Source organism: Eptesicus fuscus, chromosome 18, assembly GCF_027574615.1.
Source record: "Eptesicus fuscus isolate TK198812 chromosome 18, DD_ASM_mEF_20220401, whole genome shotgun sequence".
Taxonomy (NCBI): domain Eukaryota; kingdom Metazoa; phylum Chordata; class Mammalia; order Chiroptera; family Vespertilionidae; genus Eptesicus; species Eptesicus fuscus.
In genome coordinates this window covers 44,103,781-44,119,201 of record NC_072490.1, presented here as the reverse complement: position 1 = coordinate 44,119,201, position 15,421 = coordinate 44,103,781, and the positions used below count along the sequence as shown (strand labels likewise).

At 44.7% G+C, this 15,421-nt stretch overlaps 1 protein-coding gene across 1 annotated transcript in view; it reads left to right on the top strand.

Annotated features, from left to right (window-relative positions):
* Nucleotides 1-15,421, top strand: part of ERC2 (ELKS/RAB6-interacting/CAST family member 2) — an 877,079-nt gene that overhangs the window by 397,120 nt on the left and 464,538 nt on the right. The window contains exons 8-9 of the mRNA XM_028152806.2: nt 4,925-5,062; nt 12,230-12,370. Of these exons, the coding sequence (XP_028008607.1) occupies nt 4,925-5,062; nt 12,230-12,370 (279 nt within the window). The remainder of the gene's footprint in view (nt 1-4,924; nt 5,063-12,229; nt 12,371-15,421) is intronic.

Sequence of the window (15,421 nt, the reverse complement as noted above, 5' to 3'; positions counted from 1 at the left end):
GACAGGCAAATGAATCAGTCTGTAGTGAGTTTCTTTCTGGACCAACAGTTCTTTTGAGACCCAATATCAATGTTCACCAGTTCCTTATGTGTACATGTCGGCACTGACCCCTCAGCTCTGGATGGTGGACAAATGGTGGTAATGCAGGTCTGACTCCCTCTGGTTTGGTCTCGGCCAGACCCAAGGGCACGGCTTCACCTGGACTCAGGGGCGCGTGGCCTCACCTGGACCCAGGTGTGCACGGCCTCACCTGGACCCGGGACCCAGCCTCACCCAGATCCAGGGGCACACGGCCTCACCTGGACCCAGGATTCAGCTTCACCCGGACCCAGGGGCGCATGGCCTCACCTGGACCCAGGGGCGCGTGGCCTCTCCCAGACCCAGGGGCGCGCGGCCTCACCCGGGTCCGGGACCCAGCCTCACCCGGATCCAGGGGCACACGGCCTCACCCAGACCCGGGATCCGGCTTCACCCGGACCCAGGGTTGCGTGGCCTCACCCGGACCCAGGGGCGCGTGGCCTCTCCCAGACCCAGGGTCGCGTCCTATTTTTTTTTTTTTTTTTTAATTTCCAATCTGTCATGTAACAATATGTGGTCCTACTGTGTATGATAACTGTGTGGTTCTGGCCACATGTGACACATTTGTTAAAAAACATCTCACCTGGTCTATATATTGCTCAAAGTGAGAAGTCCATCCCCCAGGATCTTGAATATTGGAGTGATATTCAGACACTCTCCGTGTCTGTAGTAGTTTTCTTATCACAGTCTGGTAACAAAGGGTCGCATGAACTACATTTGGCCAAATGTCTGAATCAAAGCTTAGATGTATAGCCCTGTGAGAGCTTCATAGAGAGAGGGTTCAGAATACCGTATTTTTCTGTGTATAAGATGCTCTTTTTTTTTTTTTTTCTAAAATCATAAGACGAAAATCGTGGGGCGTCTTATACATGGAAGTCAGCCAAGGAGGGAGCCTCATGGGTGTGTAGCTGCCCATACCTTGTCAAACAGGCTTCCTCCAATCACGAGCCTTATTGTTACTGACATCAGCTAATGCCGTAATTGGAGGTGGAGGCGGAGAGTGCACAGATGCAACAGGGACTGGAGTGTTTTGAGCCAATAAAGATGTCAAAAAATAAAAAGATAAATACAGGTATGCAATTGTCCTACTCTGCAAAATTCAAACTGAATGTAATCAACTATGCAGAAGAGCATGGAAATAGAGCTGCAAAGAGACAATTTGGACCTCCTCCCACTGTGTGATCAGACAGTGGAGAAAACAGGAAGAACAACTCCCTAAGATGTCAAAAAAGAAGAAGGCCTTAAGAGGAAAACCAGCAAAATGTTTAAAATATTGATTTCTTAATTTTGGATTGGAAAAGTGGGGGTTGTCTTATACACAGAAAAATATGGTAATTCCTCCTGGGTGATGTAGTTTGTGGGTTCAGGAGCTAACACTGGGGCGCTCCCCTGCTGTTGTGGATATGGGTCTTTTTTTGGCTATCTATACTCGCATTTCCCCCTGAGCTTATGAAGGGGCTCTCATGCTGGACTTGAAAATGGCAACACGTGGTTGCTCAGATTCCTTTGCAGGTGGGCTGTGCCTTACCTTCATCCTGTTCCTTAGGTGTATCTGCCCCAGAGTCGCTGGGAGGTTGGGAGTGTGAGGGACTCTCTGCTGCAGCGATTGCAAGGTCTGGGCCATGGGCTGCATGACTGCAGGGCTTGTGGTGGTGTCCAGTGGTCAGTGACAGCTGGGTTTGCGCTCAGTTTCTAGTATTCAGCAGCTGAGGCAACAGTGTCTACATTAGCATTTGCATCAAAACTTTGGGCATCATTCTGGGCTTTTTCCCCTCTCCCTGGCTTCCCAGCCTCCTGTTTACTATGTTCAAGGCAGATGTAGGAAAGTATAAAGAAGAACAGTGAATTCATTAGTCACACCATTACCAAAAAGTAACATTTTAGTGAGTTTCTTTTATATATGTATTTTTTCTATGTAAAAACTTTTTTTTAACAAACATGTTATTTTATATTCTGCTTCCCCCCAACCCCCTTTGCATTCTACTCTTTCCATTTAGTGGCATTTGTATGCAAATGTGATTTTAAATATTTACGTAATGTCTTAAATGTACCAACAATCTGTAATTGTTAGTAACTTGGACAATTTAATTAAAAATATATATATTTTATTGATTTTTTACAGAGAGGAAGGGAGAGGGATAGAGAGTTAGAAACATCCATGAGAGAGAAACATCGATCAGCTGCCTCCTGCACATCCCCTACTGGGGATGTGCCCGTAACTAAGGTACATGCCCTTGACTGGAATCGAACCTGGGACCCTTCAGTCCACAGGCGGACGCTCTATCCACTGAGCCAAACCGGTTAGGGCAACAATTTAATTTTAAGTAGGCATTTGTTATTTACATAATTATTTATTATTTACTTTTGTATATAATGTTATTTTTATATACAAATATCAACTAAAGATAACCCATAATCTCACCAGTCAGATAATCTCAGTTGGCATTAAAAATTAATAAAACCCACATGGTTAGGAAATTCAAGCCGAAAACTATAGAGGTGCACAAAAATCAGAAACAGAAACTCCCTTCTACCTTCTGCACCCTAGATCCTTTTCCCCAAAGTTAAGCACTGTAAAGTTTCTTATGTTTCCCCCAACCCCGAAAATGTTTTAATTTCAGTAGCTACATAACTGTGTGCTTAAAGATTTATTATTTTTTTTACACAGAGACTGGGTTTCCCACACTGTTCTGTACCATGTGCTTCTCTATTAAGATCATTCTTGGAGTCTTTGTGCCTCATGTCTTACAGTGTGCGCTCCTTGCTCTACACATTCCGCATCTGCTACGCAGGCTGGCGTGCGATAACATCGGCTCTTCTGTTGGTTCTTAGGTGTGAGATAAATAGATATGTTGGCTGTATGTCCCAGGCCTCACCCGCCCACATTTCTTCACCTCTTACCTCCCACCTGCATACCGGGAGGACCTCTAATCCTCAACCTCCTTTGTTTTTCTGGTAATCTGGGGGAGGCCCCAGGGTTCCCACAGAGGCTCGCAGCCAGACTCCATTAGCCTGCGATTCCAGTGCTCAGAGGCCCTTGAAATCTGTGCCTACCACTGCCCCAGGGCTGATGTCCTGAGAGAAGGTCCCCTCCACCCTGTCCGGGGCACCGTCTTGCAGGTTGGACAAGGTGTGTCTAATCGGTTTGCTCAGAACCACCATGGATTTGCACATACATGTTTACACAAATGTATCTGTAGGGGGCGGGGGGGGGTGTACTCCAAACAGTAACATGCACTGTGGGAAGAGTCAGGCCGCTCGGTCGCTCGCTTCTTCTATATAACAACCATCAGTTTGACATGTAACCGTCCGTATTCTTGCTCACTCAGGTATTTGCTTATGGTGTATAACTCTGAGCACTTGTCTGGCACGGAGGAAGCCTCCGTTCTGACTGCAGATGATGATGCCTTTTTTCCTGTTTTCCATGGAGGGACAGTGAATTCTCACAGTGGTGGCTGGATAGGAACACATTACATTTTGATGAAGGAGAAGCTTAATTATTTGATCTATAACCTGAGTTTCCAGGATATGTGTCTCAAGGCGGAAAACATGTCTTACTAAAGATACATTGGCAAATGGAAAAAAAAAGAAGAAAAGCAGGAAAGAAGGGAGAAAGGAATGTAGGAAGGAGGGAAGGGAGAATGGAAGGAGACCAAGTCCATTTCTGCTCTCCCACTACCCTTGTAACCATGGGAAAAGTTCGCCAAGCCTCACCCTGCAGGATAACCGTCTTTGTTTTCAGAACTGTTTTGATGCTGCTACTGCCGCCACCTCCGCTGTCACCCTCTCCGCCTCCTTATTGCTGCTACGACGGTCATTATGTGTAGTGCCATTCCAGATTCATGCTAAATGGATCAAGTAATCCAAAAATTTGTTTGAGTCACACATTGTGAAACATGCCTTTGGAATGATTTCCTGAGAAAGACTGGGTGCAGAATACAAATATTTTGAATGGACTTATCTTAGAGTTGTACTGCTATTTTTCCTTGTCATTTTAAAACCCTTAATACGAATAAATTGTTTGTACAGTGGAGCTTTTTTTTTTTTTTTAAATCCTTAGATAAGAAATACATGGTTTGAAAGCAGAGAATAAAAGCATGAATGATAATGTTCCCAATGCCCGCTGCCAGGTCCTGGCTGCCGCTCCCGGGCAGGCGTTATAGCCCGCTATTCGGCGTGTTTATTTCAGGCTGCAGATAGTGGATGAAAGTGCCTGGTAGGTTGCCAGCACATGACTTAGTTGCCAAATGGAGTGTTTAGTACTTGTTACATTTGATTTATATCACAAGTTCTTCCCATTAACAGTCTCCTGGTGATAACCTACTTGGCTTTTCATGTGGTTTCTTTGAAACAGCCACTTGACAACATTTGGCATATCACGAGGTTTAATACTGAATACAGGAGTGAGTGAATGACTACATGGGTTCTGCTATACACTGATACGCTGCTGGGTGCAGACTGGGTACCCATTCTGTTCACGGAGTGAATAAACCCTGTATGTGTGTTTCTCTGATTCGCTGCACCATGGTGAGGTCTCTGGATGAGAGACTTAGAGGGCTGGTGGAGGGGATAGAAACAGAAATAATAGTGCTTACATGTCTGGAGGGCTTGCATTTGTATGGAGGTTGGTATTCTGCTCATCTAGCACCCTTTAAATGCAAGCTTGAATTATGTGGGAGAAGGAAGGCCTCATCCAAACAGCATTCATTCTAAGTCAGAGTGTAACCTCGTAATGCGGTCAATTCCCGTGATCTCAAATCTATATTTTTAAACAAGTTCACTTCAGGATTCTTGGCCCTGGATGTGTAATAACCCATGCATTAAATATGGTGATCTTTATTTTCAGATTGAAAACTTGCAAGAACAACTTAGGGATAAAGACAAGCAGCTGACCAATCTGAAGGACAGAGTGAAGTCCTTGCAGACAGATTCCAGTAACACCGACACTGCCCTGGCGACGCTCGAGGAGGCCTTGTCAGAGAAGGTGAGCTTGGACTAAGCAGGGGTATCAGGGTTCAGGGAAACATGGTTGGGAGGAGATGTTGCAAATGCATTTAAATGTACCCTCTCTTCTCCATGCACTCACACTGCCCCCAGGCCCAGCTGGGCCGCCCACTCCCCTGCTAGCCCTCTTCAGTAGACTCGGCTCACGGAAGCCAAGGGTGTCTTTTGGAAATGCAAACCTGAGCACCTCACCTTTGGCCCTGCTTGTCCTTGTTCTTGGATGATAAAAAGTAAAACCCTTAACCTGGTCCATAGGGTGCATCCCTCCATCTGATCTGTCTGTCTTACTCCACTTTCTCTTTCCCTCTCCCTTTCTCCCTCTTATTGTCCCCCACTTCCTTCCTCCTTTTCTTTCTTCCTTCTTTCCTTCCTTTCCAGCCTCACCCCCTATCTCTCTTCCCTTTTTCCCCTGTGTGCTAGCTATACTGGCCTTCTCGATGGTCAAGTGTACCATGTTCCCTCCTGCCTCAGACCCTTTGCACATGCTGTCACTGATCCTAGCATGTTCTTTACTCTCTGCACACTTGACTCCTTTTCTTCTGAGAGCTCAGTTTCCTGAGAAGCTATATCACATAGTAGTTAAGAATGTGGACATCGGAGTCAGACTGCCTGGCTTCACATCCTAGGTGTGCCATTTATACTCTGGGCAAGTGACTTCACCTTGCACTTCCTCAGTTTCTTTCTCCGTTCTTGTTTAGAACGATAGGTATAATAAATTACAGCTGTTGTTATTATTTTACTACTTACTTTCTCAGGGCAGCCTCATCGGTAAAATCCTTCACTGTGTTCTCATGGATAGCGTGGAACTTCCCAGAACTCATGCCACAGTCTTAATTGTGCTTTTATCTATGCCTGTGTGATTAATCCGTCTTCTCTGCTAGACTCCAAGCCCAAGAAGTGCACCCATATTTGGGTGTTACTTATGTGTGGTTAGCTCGCCTTCCCCCTGCCTAGTGTAATAATATGTGCATGGGGGAGTGCTCAGCGGAGTTGGACTGAGTGAGACCCCGCCAGATGGCAGGCATTGCTGTGGGCAGTGGAGTTGCTGCAGAGGATATGGGTGAAAATCCTGGCTGTCATGGAGGTTAGATTCTAATGAGGGTGAGGGAGAGACAGACAATCAATAAGTAACTACATGGGATTGCAGAGGTCAAGTCACTCTCTCTCCCAGGGCCTCAAATTTCCCATTTGTGGGATGGGAAAATTCGATTAAATGGCCCCCGGTTCTGTAAACCAGTGTATCTTAAACAAGTCTTCTTTGACTTCTACTTCAGAATTACCAGGAGGTGCATGCTGAAAATCTGTTATTAGGCACCACCTATGCCGACTGAATTGGAAGTTCAAGTAGAGCCTGGGAGTCTGCACTTTAGCCAGCGCCCAGGTCATCTTTATGTTCACTAGTCTGAGAGCCATTGATCTATGTTAGAAATAAAGGGGCTGAAAAATATAGTCATATTCTATGGCTAGCTAGCTTTCATGTTCCTTATTAAAATGATAATATTATAACTTTAGGTTAAGTTATAAGATAGACGATTTTATTTGAAGACTTTTAAGAAGATTAAATATAATGGCTTTTCAAGGAAAGATATTCTTCTATTTTTAGCTTTGAGACTGTATTGCCAAAGCTCTCTGCAGTAGTTTTGTTTGTAAAATCTGAATGAGGGAATGCTGGTTCAAAACTATTAGTGATTATGTCTCCCTTTTGCAGTTTTTGAGCGATAGGATGTCAGCCTACTTGTTTTCTTTCTCCAAATTTACAGAAGTAAACATATACCATATAATTTTCCATGTCGTGAATTCTTGGCAGGATTTTATCATTTTTTTCCCCCGGCTCTATTAAGATTTGATTTATTCTAGTTTAAATCCCAAAGAATTCCCAAATCTGAAACTACTCCCTTCCTTAAGCACTTCCTTTGAGGCCGAGGGGATGACTGGGAAGGAAGCTGAGGTCTGTGGGAGTCTGGCCCCTCAAACTGCCTCCACTACCTGATAATAGCACCAAGAGGGGCTACCTTCTTCTGTGTCTGCTAGTACTGTATTTTCAAAATGCACGTCTAAATGAGCTGATCGCTAAGTTCCGGTCCCTTTGGGGCCCTGCCTGGACCGTAATTGTTCAGTTTGCTGGGCCTCAGTCTCAGGCACATGAAAGCTGAATTGCACCATAGATGAGGAGTTGAGAGCTTAGATGTCTCAGAGGGCCTGGCAGGGAACTAAAATGAGGGAAGTGGGTTTGGTGTGATGCAGTAGGGACTATTGGTAACTGTGGTGAGCTGGAGAGTCCTTGACCTGTCTCATAACATTCACGTTCAGATTTTTAAAAATTACAATGCTCAAGCCAAACCAAATAGCTTTGTGGGCCAGCTTTGACCTGTGAGCTGTTAGCTTGCAAACCTTATTTGCATCGACTCTTTTGCCTTTCACAGTAATGAAGAATAAAAGCAAACAGAGAGATTTATTTAGAGGGACTTTTCAGATGGTGGCACAGCCACAATGCTAGCATATTTGAAAAGCACAGACAAAAACACTGAATAGGAAATGGTAAGGTCCTCTATCATGGGGCAAAGAATAGTAGATTTAAGTATTTATCGCAATGGGTATCAAACTTAGGTGTGCATTCAAATAATCTTATCACTTAGGAGCTTCTTTAAAAAATAGTTTCCAGGGTTCCATTTCCTAGCGATTCTGATTTAATCGCTCTACTGTGGGGCCAGGAACTGGTGATTTTTAACAAGCACGCCCAGTGATTCTGATGCACATGGTCAGTGACCACACTTTGAGAAACACTAAATCTATGTTCTTCCATTGTAAGATGGGCAGAGGGCTCAGTGAGGGAAAATGACTTGACCCAGAAATTAAAAATTTGGTGCATGTGCAGCACCATTGGCCATTTCTGAGCCCTGGGCAGACATCATTAATCAACTGTGGCACAAGCTAACTCCTGAGCCAGCACTCCAGGAAGTCCCTTAGGTTCTCAGCTGGCCCGTGGTTGGGACTTTGTTGCCTACCCCATATTAGGATCCTAAGGCCACTCAGCTCACAGGTGATGGAATAGGACTTAATCTCAACCATTCTGATATTTGTGCTTTTGACATTACCATGTCCTTAATGGCCTTTCCCTCATAAGTTCTAATTTTATCCACACAGAATTGAATAGATCCTCTGGAACGCGGACACAGTGCAAAAAATAAAACGATTAATTCAACATTATAGAGTCATAAGAACATTGAATTATTCGCTGTCTTTTGGCCATTGAATAGAACCTGGTAGGCATTATTCACCATTCCACTTGGATTATTACATCCCAGGGAGTGTGTGGTTCCTTTTCATTTCCAGGAACTTACTCAAATATTCGGAGTGTGAAAAAAATAATGCCACTTAGCAAGTTAAGATTGAGTATGACTTAGTCCGAGGATTGACACACAGAAGCTCAGCAGACAGAACCCCTGGTGTTTGTAAAGTGGTCTCCCAAGCCTTGCTGTGGCCACATGGTAGATAAGCAGCGGAGAAAAGCAGATAGCAGGGCCGGAGGCCACTGCAGTTCAGTTCCACCCAGTGATAAAGCACAAATAGATTAGACCGCGCAGAGCCAGAGGAGTGCACCAGGAACACTTGCCAATGCAAATAAGACTAAAACAAGAACACATTGTTGGAATTTCTACAAGTTAGCTGTTAATCAAGTAGATCATGGCATATTAGGGCTTTTTAACACATGTTTTTGACATCTGGCCCTGTGCGGCTGACAGTTAAATTAGTTTTGTGATTGACGGAGAAATATTTTGGAGTATTGAATCATCAATAACACTTAAAAACGTTATACTGCTTGCTGATTTTTTTTGTCATCAATGCCCAGTCAATAGTACAAGTGCTCAGAGCAAATCAACCTGCTCTCCAAATGACTCGGACACCTTCCGGATGTTAACACACACACTTCGTTTTATTTCCCTTCCTTTGAAGACAAGATGATCCCTCATTTGAGTCCTTATTTCTTCCATCAGCCTTTTTAATTGCCTGGTGTATGCCAGACAGTTTGCCCAGCCCTTTGGATGTGAGCACTGCCCTTTGAGAAGCTGGCCCGGGAGGATGGGCATGCTGGAAGCCACGTGAAGGGTGCTGAGTGGGAATAAATGCCACATGACCAGGCCAGAGTGATTCTTGGGAAGGTTTCCAAATAGTGAGGTGACACCATCAGTTTGGGGCTTTAAAAATGTCACTCCAACAGCCATGCGGTGGACGTGATGAGATGGAGAGGGCCTGGTGGCCAGGTGACCGGCTCGAAGGCTTTTGCATTAAGTGTAGGCAAAAGGCAGCAAGGGCACGGTTGCTGAAATTGTTAAAAGCCCTTGAGAGACTCCCCATACACTGAGGACATTTCCTTCTTTTGTAGATCACATAATCATCCACTTACCAGTGTCACAGACAGAGTAAAATAGGACTGTAACTGGAATCAAGAAGAAACAAATATAGGCTATTAATGACTCATTTTTTCTATTTCTACCCCCACTATTGTAATAGTATACTTCATTTTAAAGTATTTTTAAATAATTGTAAAACAATAATGGTAGTTTTTTACCCCCTTGAAAGCATTAGATACATAAATTATTGTCATTGAGGTAGAACAGTTGCTTCCCTGGGGCATCTTAAATCACAGACTCAGTGTTCCAACTAACTTCCCTCTGCATTAAACACCAGTCTACATTGTCTTATGCATCAGGAATTGTCTTGTACTATGTACTTACAAGAATATAAAAGATAATATCAGGATATTTAAGTGTCATTGCCACACCAATATTTTAAAAAATATATTTTTTGTTGATTTCAGAGAGAGGAAGGGAGAGGGAGAGAGAGATAGAAACATCAATGATGAGAGAGAATCATTGATCGGCTGCCTCCTGCATGCCCCCTACTGGGGATCAAGCCCACAACCTGGGCATGTGCCCTTGACCAGAATGGAACCTGGGACCCTTCAGTCTGCAGGCTGACACTCTATCCACTGAGCCAAACCAGCCAGGGCCACACCAATAATTTTTAATGATGCTTTCAAAAAGGAAGTTCAGATATGTGTTGAGTAATTTGAAACAAATTTTAGAAATCTAAATCAAACTTTTCTCAAGTGGAACCTTCCTTAAAAAAAAAAGTTTCTTATTTTGATATCAGTAAAGTTGCTCAGTTTGGGAGACGTTGTCTACCAGAGTAGTATTTTTTTAAAATATGTTTTTATTGATTTTAGAGAGAGAGAGGAAGGGAGAGGGAAAGCGGGAAACATCTATTGGCTATCTCCTGCATTCCCCCTACCGACAATTAAGCCTGCAACCTGGGCATGTAACCTGACCAGGAATCAAACCAGCGACCTCTTGGTGCACAGGATGATGCTCAACCAACTGATCCACACCTGTCGGGCCAGCATAGTATTTTTATTTTAGTATGAAAGTCATGGGCAGACAGGTCCTCAGATCTCTTTGGATGGCTCCATGCATATGTTGCTGTCAGTCTGTTTTTATGGGCTTAGCTAAGACTAAGAGATCCCTGGAAGTCAGCCTGGGCCTTCTGTTTGTGAGCTGAGCCACCTTGGATGAGTCAGTTGACCTTTCTGTGCCTGGGTTTCCTCATTTCTGCACTGTTCCTAGTAGCCGTGGTTCAGACCTCGCTGTTGTGCTGAGGACTAGGTAAGCAGGCAGGTTATAGTACCTAACACATAGTAAGCTCTCAGTAAAGGAAAGCTGCGATGTGAACTTTGCTCAAATTTAAGCGATGTTTTGGAGTCTCTACAGATTGCCAATAAACCACTGAAAAAATCTGAAAGTAAATAAACATCTCTAAGACACATTGAACAATCACATATACAATCAGCTAATTCTTAATTTTGTTTCAAGTTTTCACTTGAGTCAGTCCGAAGTCCTGCCCCACTTCAATCCACTTTCTGGTCAGAGAAGAGTCTTCAGAAGCCAAGGAAAGTTCTCTGCTGTCAGATGGGAAGGCCAGCAGAGAGGGTGGGGCCAGCAAGGCTTTGGCAGGTCTGGGGTCTTGGTGCCTGAACCTCTCTCTGCTGGAATTGCTCTTGACATTTTCCAAGCACCACCATGAACCAAAACAGCCTCAGAGTTTGAACATCAATATCTCTTGTGACTCTATGATGCTAATTTTCATCAACAAGTCAAAAGCTGTATTGATCGTCTGTTATGCCTCTCTTCGCACACCCAGTTTTTAATCTTGTGTATTGATTCTTGTAGAGAATTTCTTACATTTATTGCCTCATTTCTTTTTAAATTTCTTTATTGATTAAGGTGTCACATATTTGTCCTCATCCCCCCATTCCCATCCCACCCCTCTCCCCACGCATGCCCCAATCCACTGTTGAACTTAACCGTTGGATAGGCTTATATGCATGCATACAGGTCCTTTGGTTGAACTCTCCCCCTCCCCCCCACCCTCCCCCTACCCTCCCCTATCCTCCCTCTGAGGCCCGATAGTCCGATCGATGCCTCCTTGCTTCTGGTTCTGTTCTTGTTCCTCAGTCTATGTTGTTCATCATTTCCCCTAGATGAGCGAGATCATATGTCACTAGATATATACTAATAAGAACTGAATGTGAGACGAGCAATATTAGTTATGCTGACAGGCAAATGAATCAATCTGTAGCGAGCTTCCCCCTGGACCAACAGTTCTTTTGAGACCCAATTTCAATGTCCAGTAGTTCCTTATGTGTACATGTCAGCACTGACCCCTCAGCTCTGGATGGTGGACAAATGGTGGTAATGGAGGTCCGACTCCCTCTGGTTTGGTCTCGGCCGAACCCAGGGGCACGGCGTCACCCGGACTAAGGGGCACGTGGCCTCACCCATACCCAAGGGGCGCATGGTCTCACCCGGGCCTGGGACCCAGCCTCACCCGGATGGATCCAGGGGCGCACGGCCTCACCCGGACCCAGGATCTGGCTTCACCCGTACCCAGGGACGCTTGGCCTCTCCCAGACCCAGGGGCACGTGGCCTCACCCGGGCTTAGTTGCACAAGGCCTCACCTGGATCCAGGGACACATGGTCTCTCCCGGACCCAGGGTGCCTCATTTCTTTTGGTAGCATGTCTTGCCATATTATACTGATGGGGTTTCACTTTTTTTTTTTTTTTTTTTTTTTTACAATTGCCTCCCAGGAAAGAATTATTGAGCGCTTGAAAGAACAGCGGGAAAGAGATGATCGGGAAAGACTAGAAGAGATAGAATCTTTCCGAAAAGAGAACAAAGACCTGAAAGAGAAGGTCAATGCTTTGCAAGCTGAGCTGACTGAGAAAGAGGTGAGTCTGGAGAAACAAACGAACCATGTTGATAGTCCTCATAAACCCCTATTCATGGCAGCCTCAAGAGACTGAAGACTAAGTTTGAGGGCCTCTGTGAAGGCTTGGGGAACATCATTACCCTTATTTGGTAAAGCTGTCTGAATTCAAAGGAAAATACATACTGTAACTCTCCTCATTGGTGATGCTCAATGCAGACCTTCTCTACTAGCTGCATGTGGTGTAGCTCCTTGAAATTCTTCTTGATGCCTTGGCCTGGATGTCACTGTCCCATGATATTTTTTGTTTGAGAGAACAACAGAAACATCAGTAATAATAATAACAGCTCCGTTTTATTGAAGGCCTTTTGTGTGCTTATCCTGGGGCTGGGTGATTTACATTCATCTCAAATGGATCACTCAATCCCCAGGTTAAAAGATATGGTGCCAGGCTGGACACAAAGGTATAGGTTAAATGTGGCTGCTCTTCTGAGACATCATTTTCACATGGTGGTAAATAATTTAAAATAATATTTTTATGTTGGAGCAAACATGGAAACAGAAAACAGATCTCACCTGCATTTTTACAGTAAAACAATATACTTTAAAGAAATTTCTCGTTGGGGGTTATGGAGAGGATGCTTTGGACTATAACCCAATACTCTTCAGTTTCCTTAGGGTTGCTTTGGGGAGGAGGTTTGAGAAGCAGCAATGCGCATTATTCAGTCTCCAAAACTCTGAGACAGGTGCCATTATTCATGGTCCCTTCACCCTCTCCTGCAGGGCTGTTCCAGACCTTTTGCTCTGCTGGGCTCCATCACTGCAGCATTGCCCATTTCCCAGCGGCAAACTGTTACCTCAACCAATGGGTTCTGATAATTCTGTAGGAATCAAAGTACAGTCTAAATTTGGAATCCAAGAAGGGAAGAATGGATGAGTAATAGGAGTTTGGAAGAAACTCAGAAGCAAAATTTATGCTCCCTAAAATTTAAATTGAAAATTTAAGTTTTTAGAGAGGAGATTACGGTTTGTATATGAAAATAAAGAACATAAATCCTCTTCCTACCCTATTTCCTGATCATCCAAACTGGGGATCTATAACTACTGTAGTTGATATGTGACGGAAGCACAGAGCTTTGCAGCGTTCTTCGCCGATGGCAAGTGTTCTTCATGGGTTTGCACCTTGAAATACACGCGCGCGCGCACACACACACACACACACCCCTATTTGAAACGAGATCTTGATGACATGGCAGAGCATAAGTTTTAAATGAAAATAATTTTGTAAACAGTGCCTACTCTGTATGAATTTCAGACAGGCATTTCAGCAAACATTTATTGTTCCTGTATAATAATGTGCCTGCCACCGGGCTGGCAGAGTCTGTCAGGCTTGCACCAGAGAAACAGAAGGGCATTAAGAAATTTAACCATATTAAGCAATGTGTTGCAGGGAATTGGCTTACATACTTCGGGGGGCTGGCTCATTTTAAAATGTAGAGGCAAGTCCATCATTCATCAGGAAGGGCAGACTGGAGACCCTCAGAGGGTAGGTGACGCTGCAGTCCACAGGTGGAATTCCTTCTGTCTCAGGGAAGCCTCAGTTCTGCTCCTCAGACCTTTCAACGTTTAGGATCAGGCCCACCCAGGTGATGGAGAATAATATCCTTTACTTAGCGTCAGCTGACTGTAGATGTTAGTCACCTCTACAAAATCCCTTCACAGCAACACCCAGATTAGTGTCTGATTGAAGAACTGGGGACGACAGGCTAGCCAAGTTGACATGCAGTGCTGTTACACCCAGCAGTTTAAAAGTTATCTGGAAAACAACAGGTAACTGTTGTCAGCAGGGAGCTTATAATTGAGATGGGACGGTAACAGTCTTCACCAGGACAGGATGTGTGGCGTATAAGGTCCTTTATTATTTCTGGTGGAGTGATATGATAAAGAGTATTGCTATTTGAGATGGAGACCTGGGTTTGAGACCTGCATCTCCCTTTCATAGCCTGGTGACATTGGAAAAGACACGTAGCGCATGGGAGCTTCAGTTTCCGGACCTGAAGAATAGGAATGGCTAACCTGCCCCTCAGAGGGTTACTAGGAGCTGGGCTGCTGGCTGGGTAATGGTGGTAGTAGTTTCATCAACAAGGTGTTGATGCCAGTGCCCGGGAAGCAGCCCAGAATTAAAGTATCAACATCATGTACCGAGAGAGCATTGAGTGCTTAGTGTCTACCTGTGTGTTGCAAAGGGGTGTATAGGAAATGCACACTTCTGATTGGGTGAAACTTGAACAATTTAGTCCCATAGTGAGATGTTGCTAATGATTTCATATTTAGTGATGGACATTGCCCTCCCAGCCAGCAATGTTATGTCCTGTGATATATATATATATATAAATATATATATATATATATATATATATATATATACACATATATATATCATACCTTATAATAGACAAATATGCAAATTGACCGCACCTTCGCTACGCCCAAGCCACGCCCACCAACCAAGCCACGCCCATCAACCACGCCCACCAGGAAACCGTTGCAGGGACGCTTGGGTGCGGCGGAGCCCAAGGCCCGGAAAGCCGCCCGGGGCTTTCCGGGCCTTGGGCGCCAGCGGGCTGCCTGCTCCGATCGCAGGAGAGAGCCGACCTGGGGGGTCGGCTCGCTCCTGCGATCGGGTCGCAGGGACGCTGGGTGCAGCCGAGCCCAAGGCCACCACCCAGGGCCAAGCCGGGACCCTGAAAGAAGGTAGAAGGCGGTGGCCACAGCCAAGGCCTGGGTCCCCGGTGCCGGCAGAAAACTGGTGCAGGCAGCCAGGTGAATGAAGGTCTATTGCACTAATCTTCGTGCAAACGGGCTACTAGTATATATATATATATATATATATATATATATATATATATGCAACTACTTCTTTCTTTAGTTTTTTTAGAATTTAGACTGTGCAGGGAAGCCCTTGGTTTCTGGGTGTGAATGATGAATGGAACAATTTAGGTGACCCCGTGTCCGAGTTGGAGAGATTCATTCTATCTGCTGAATCTGGATTTACAGAGGACCGGAACAGAGA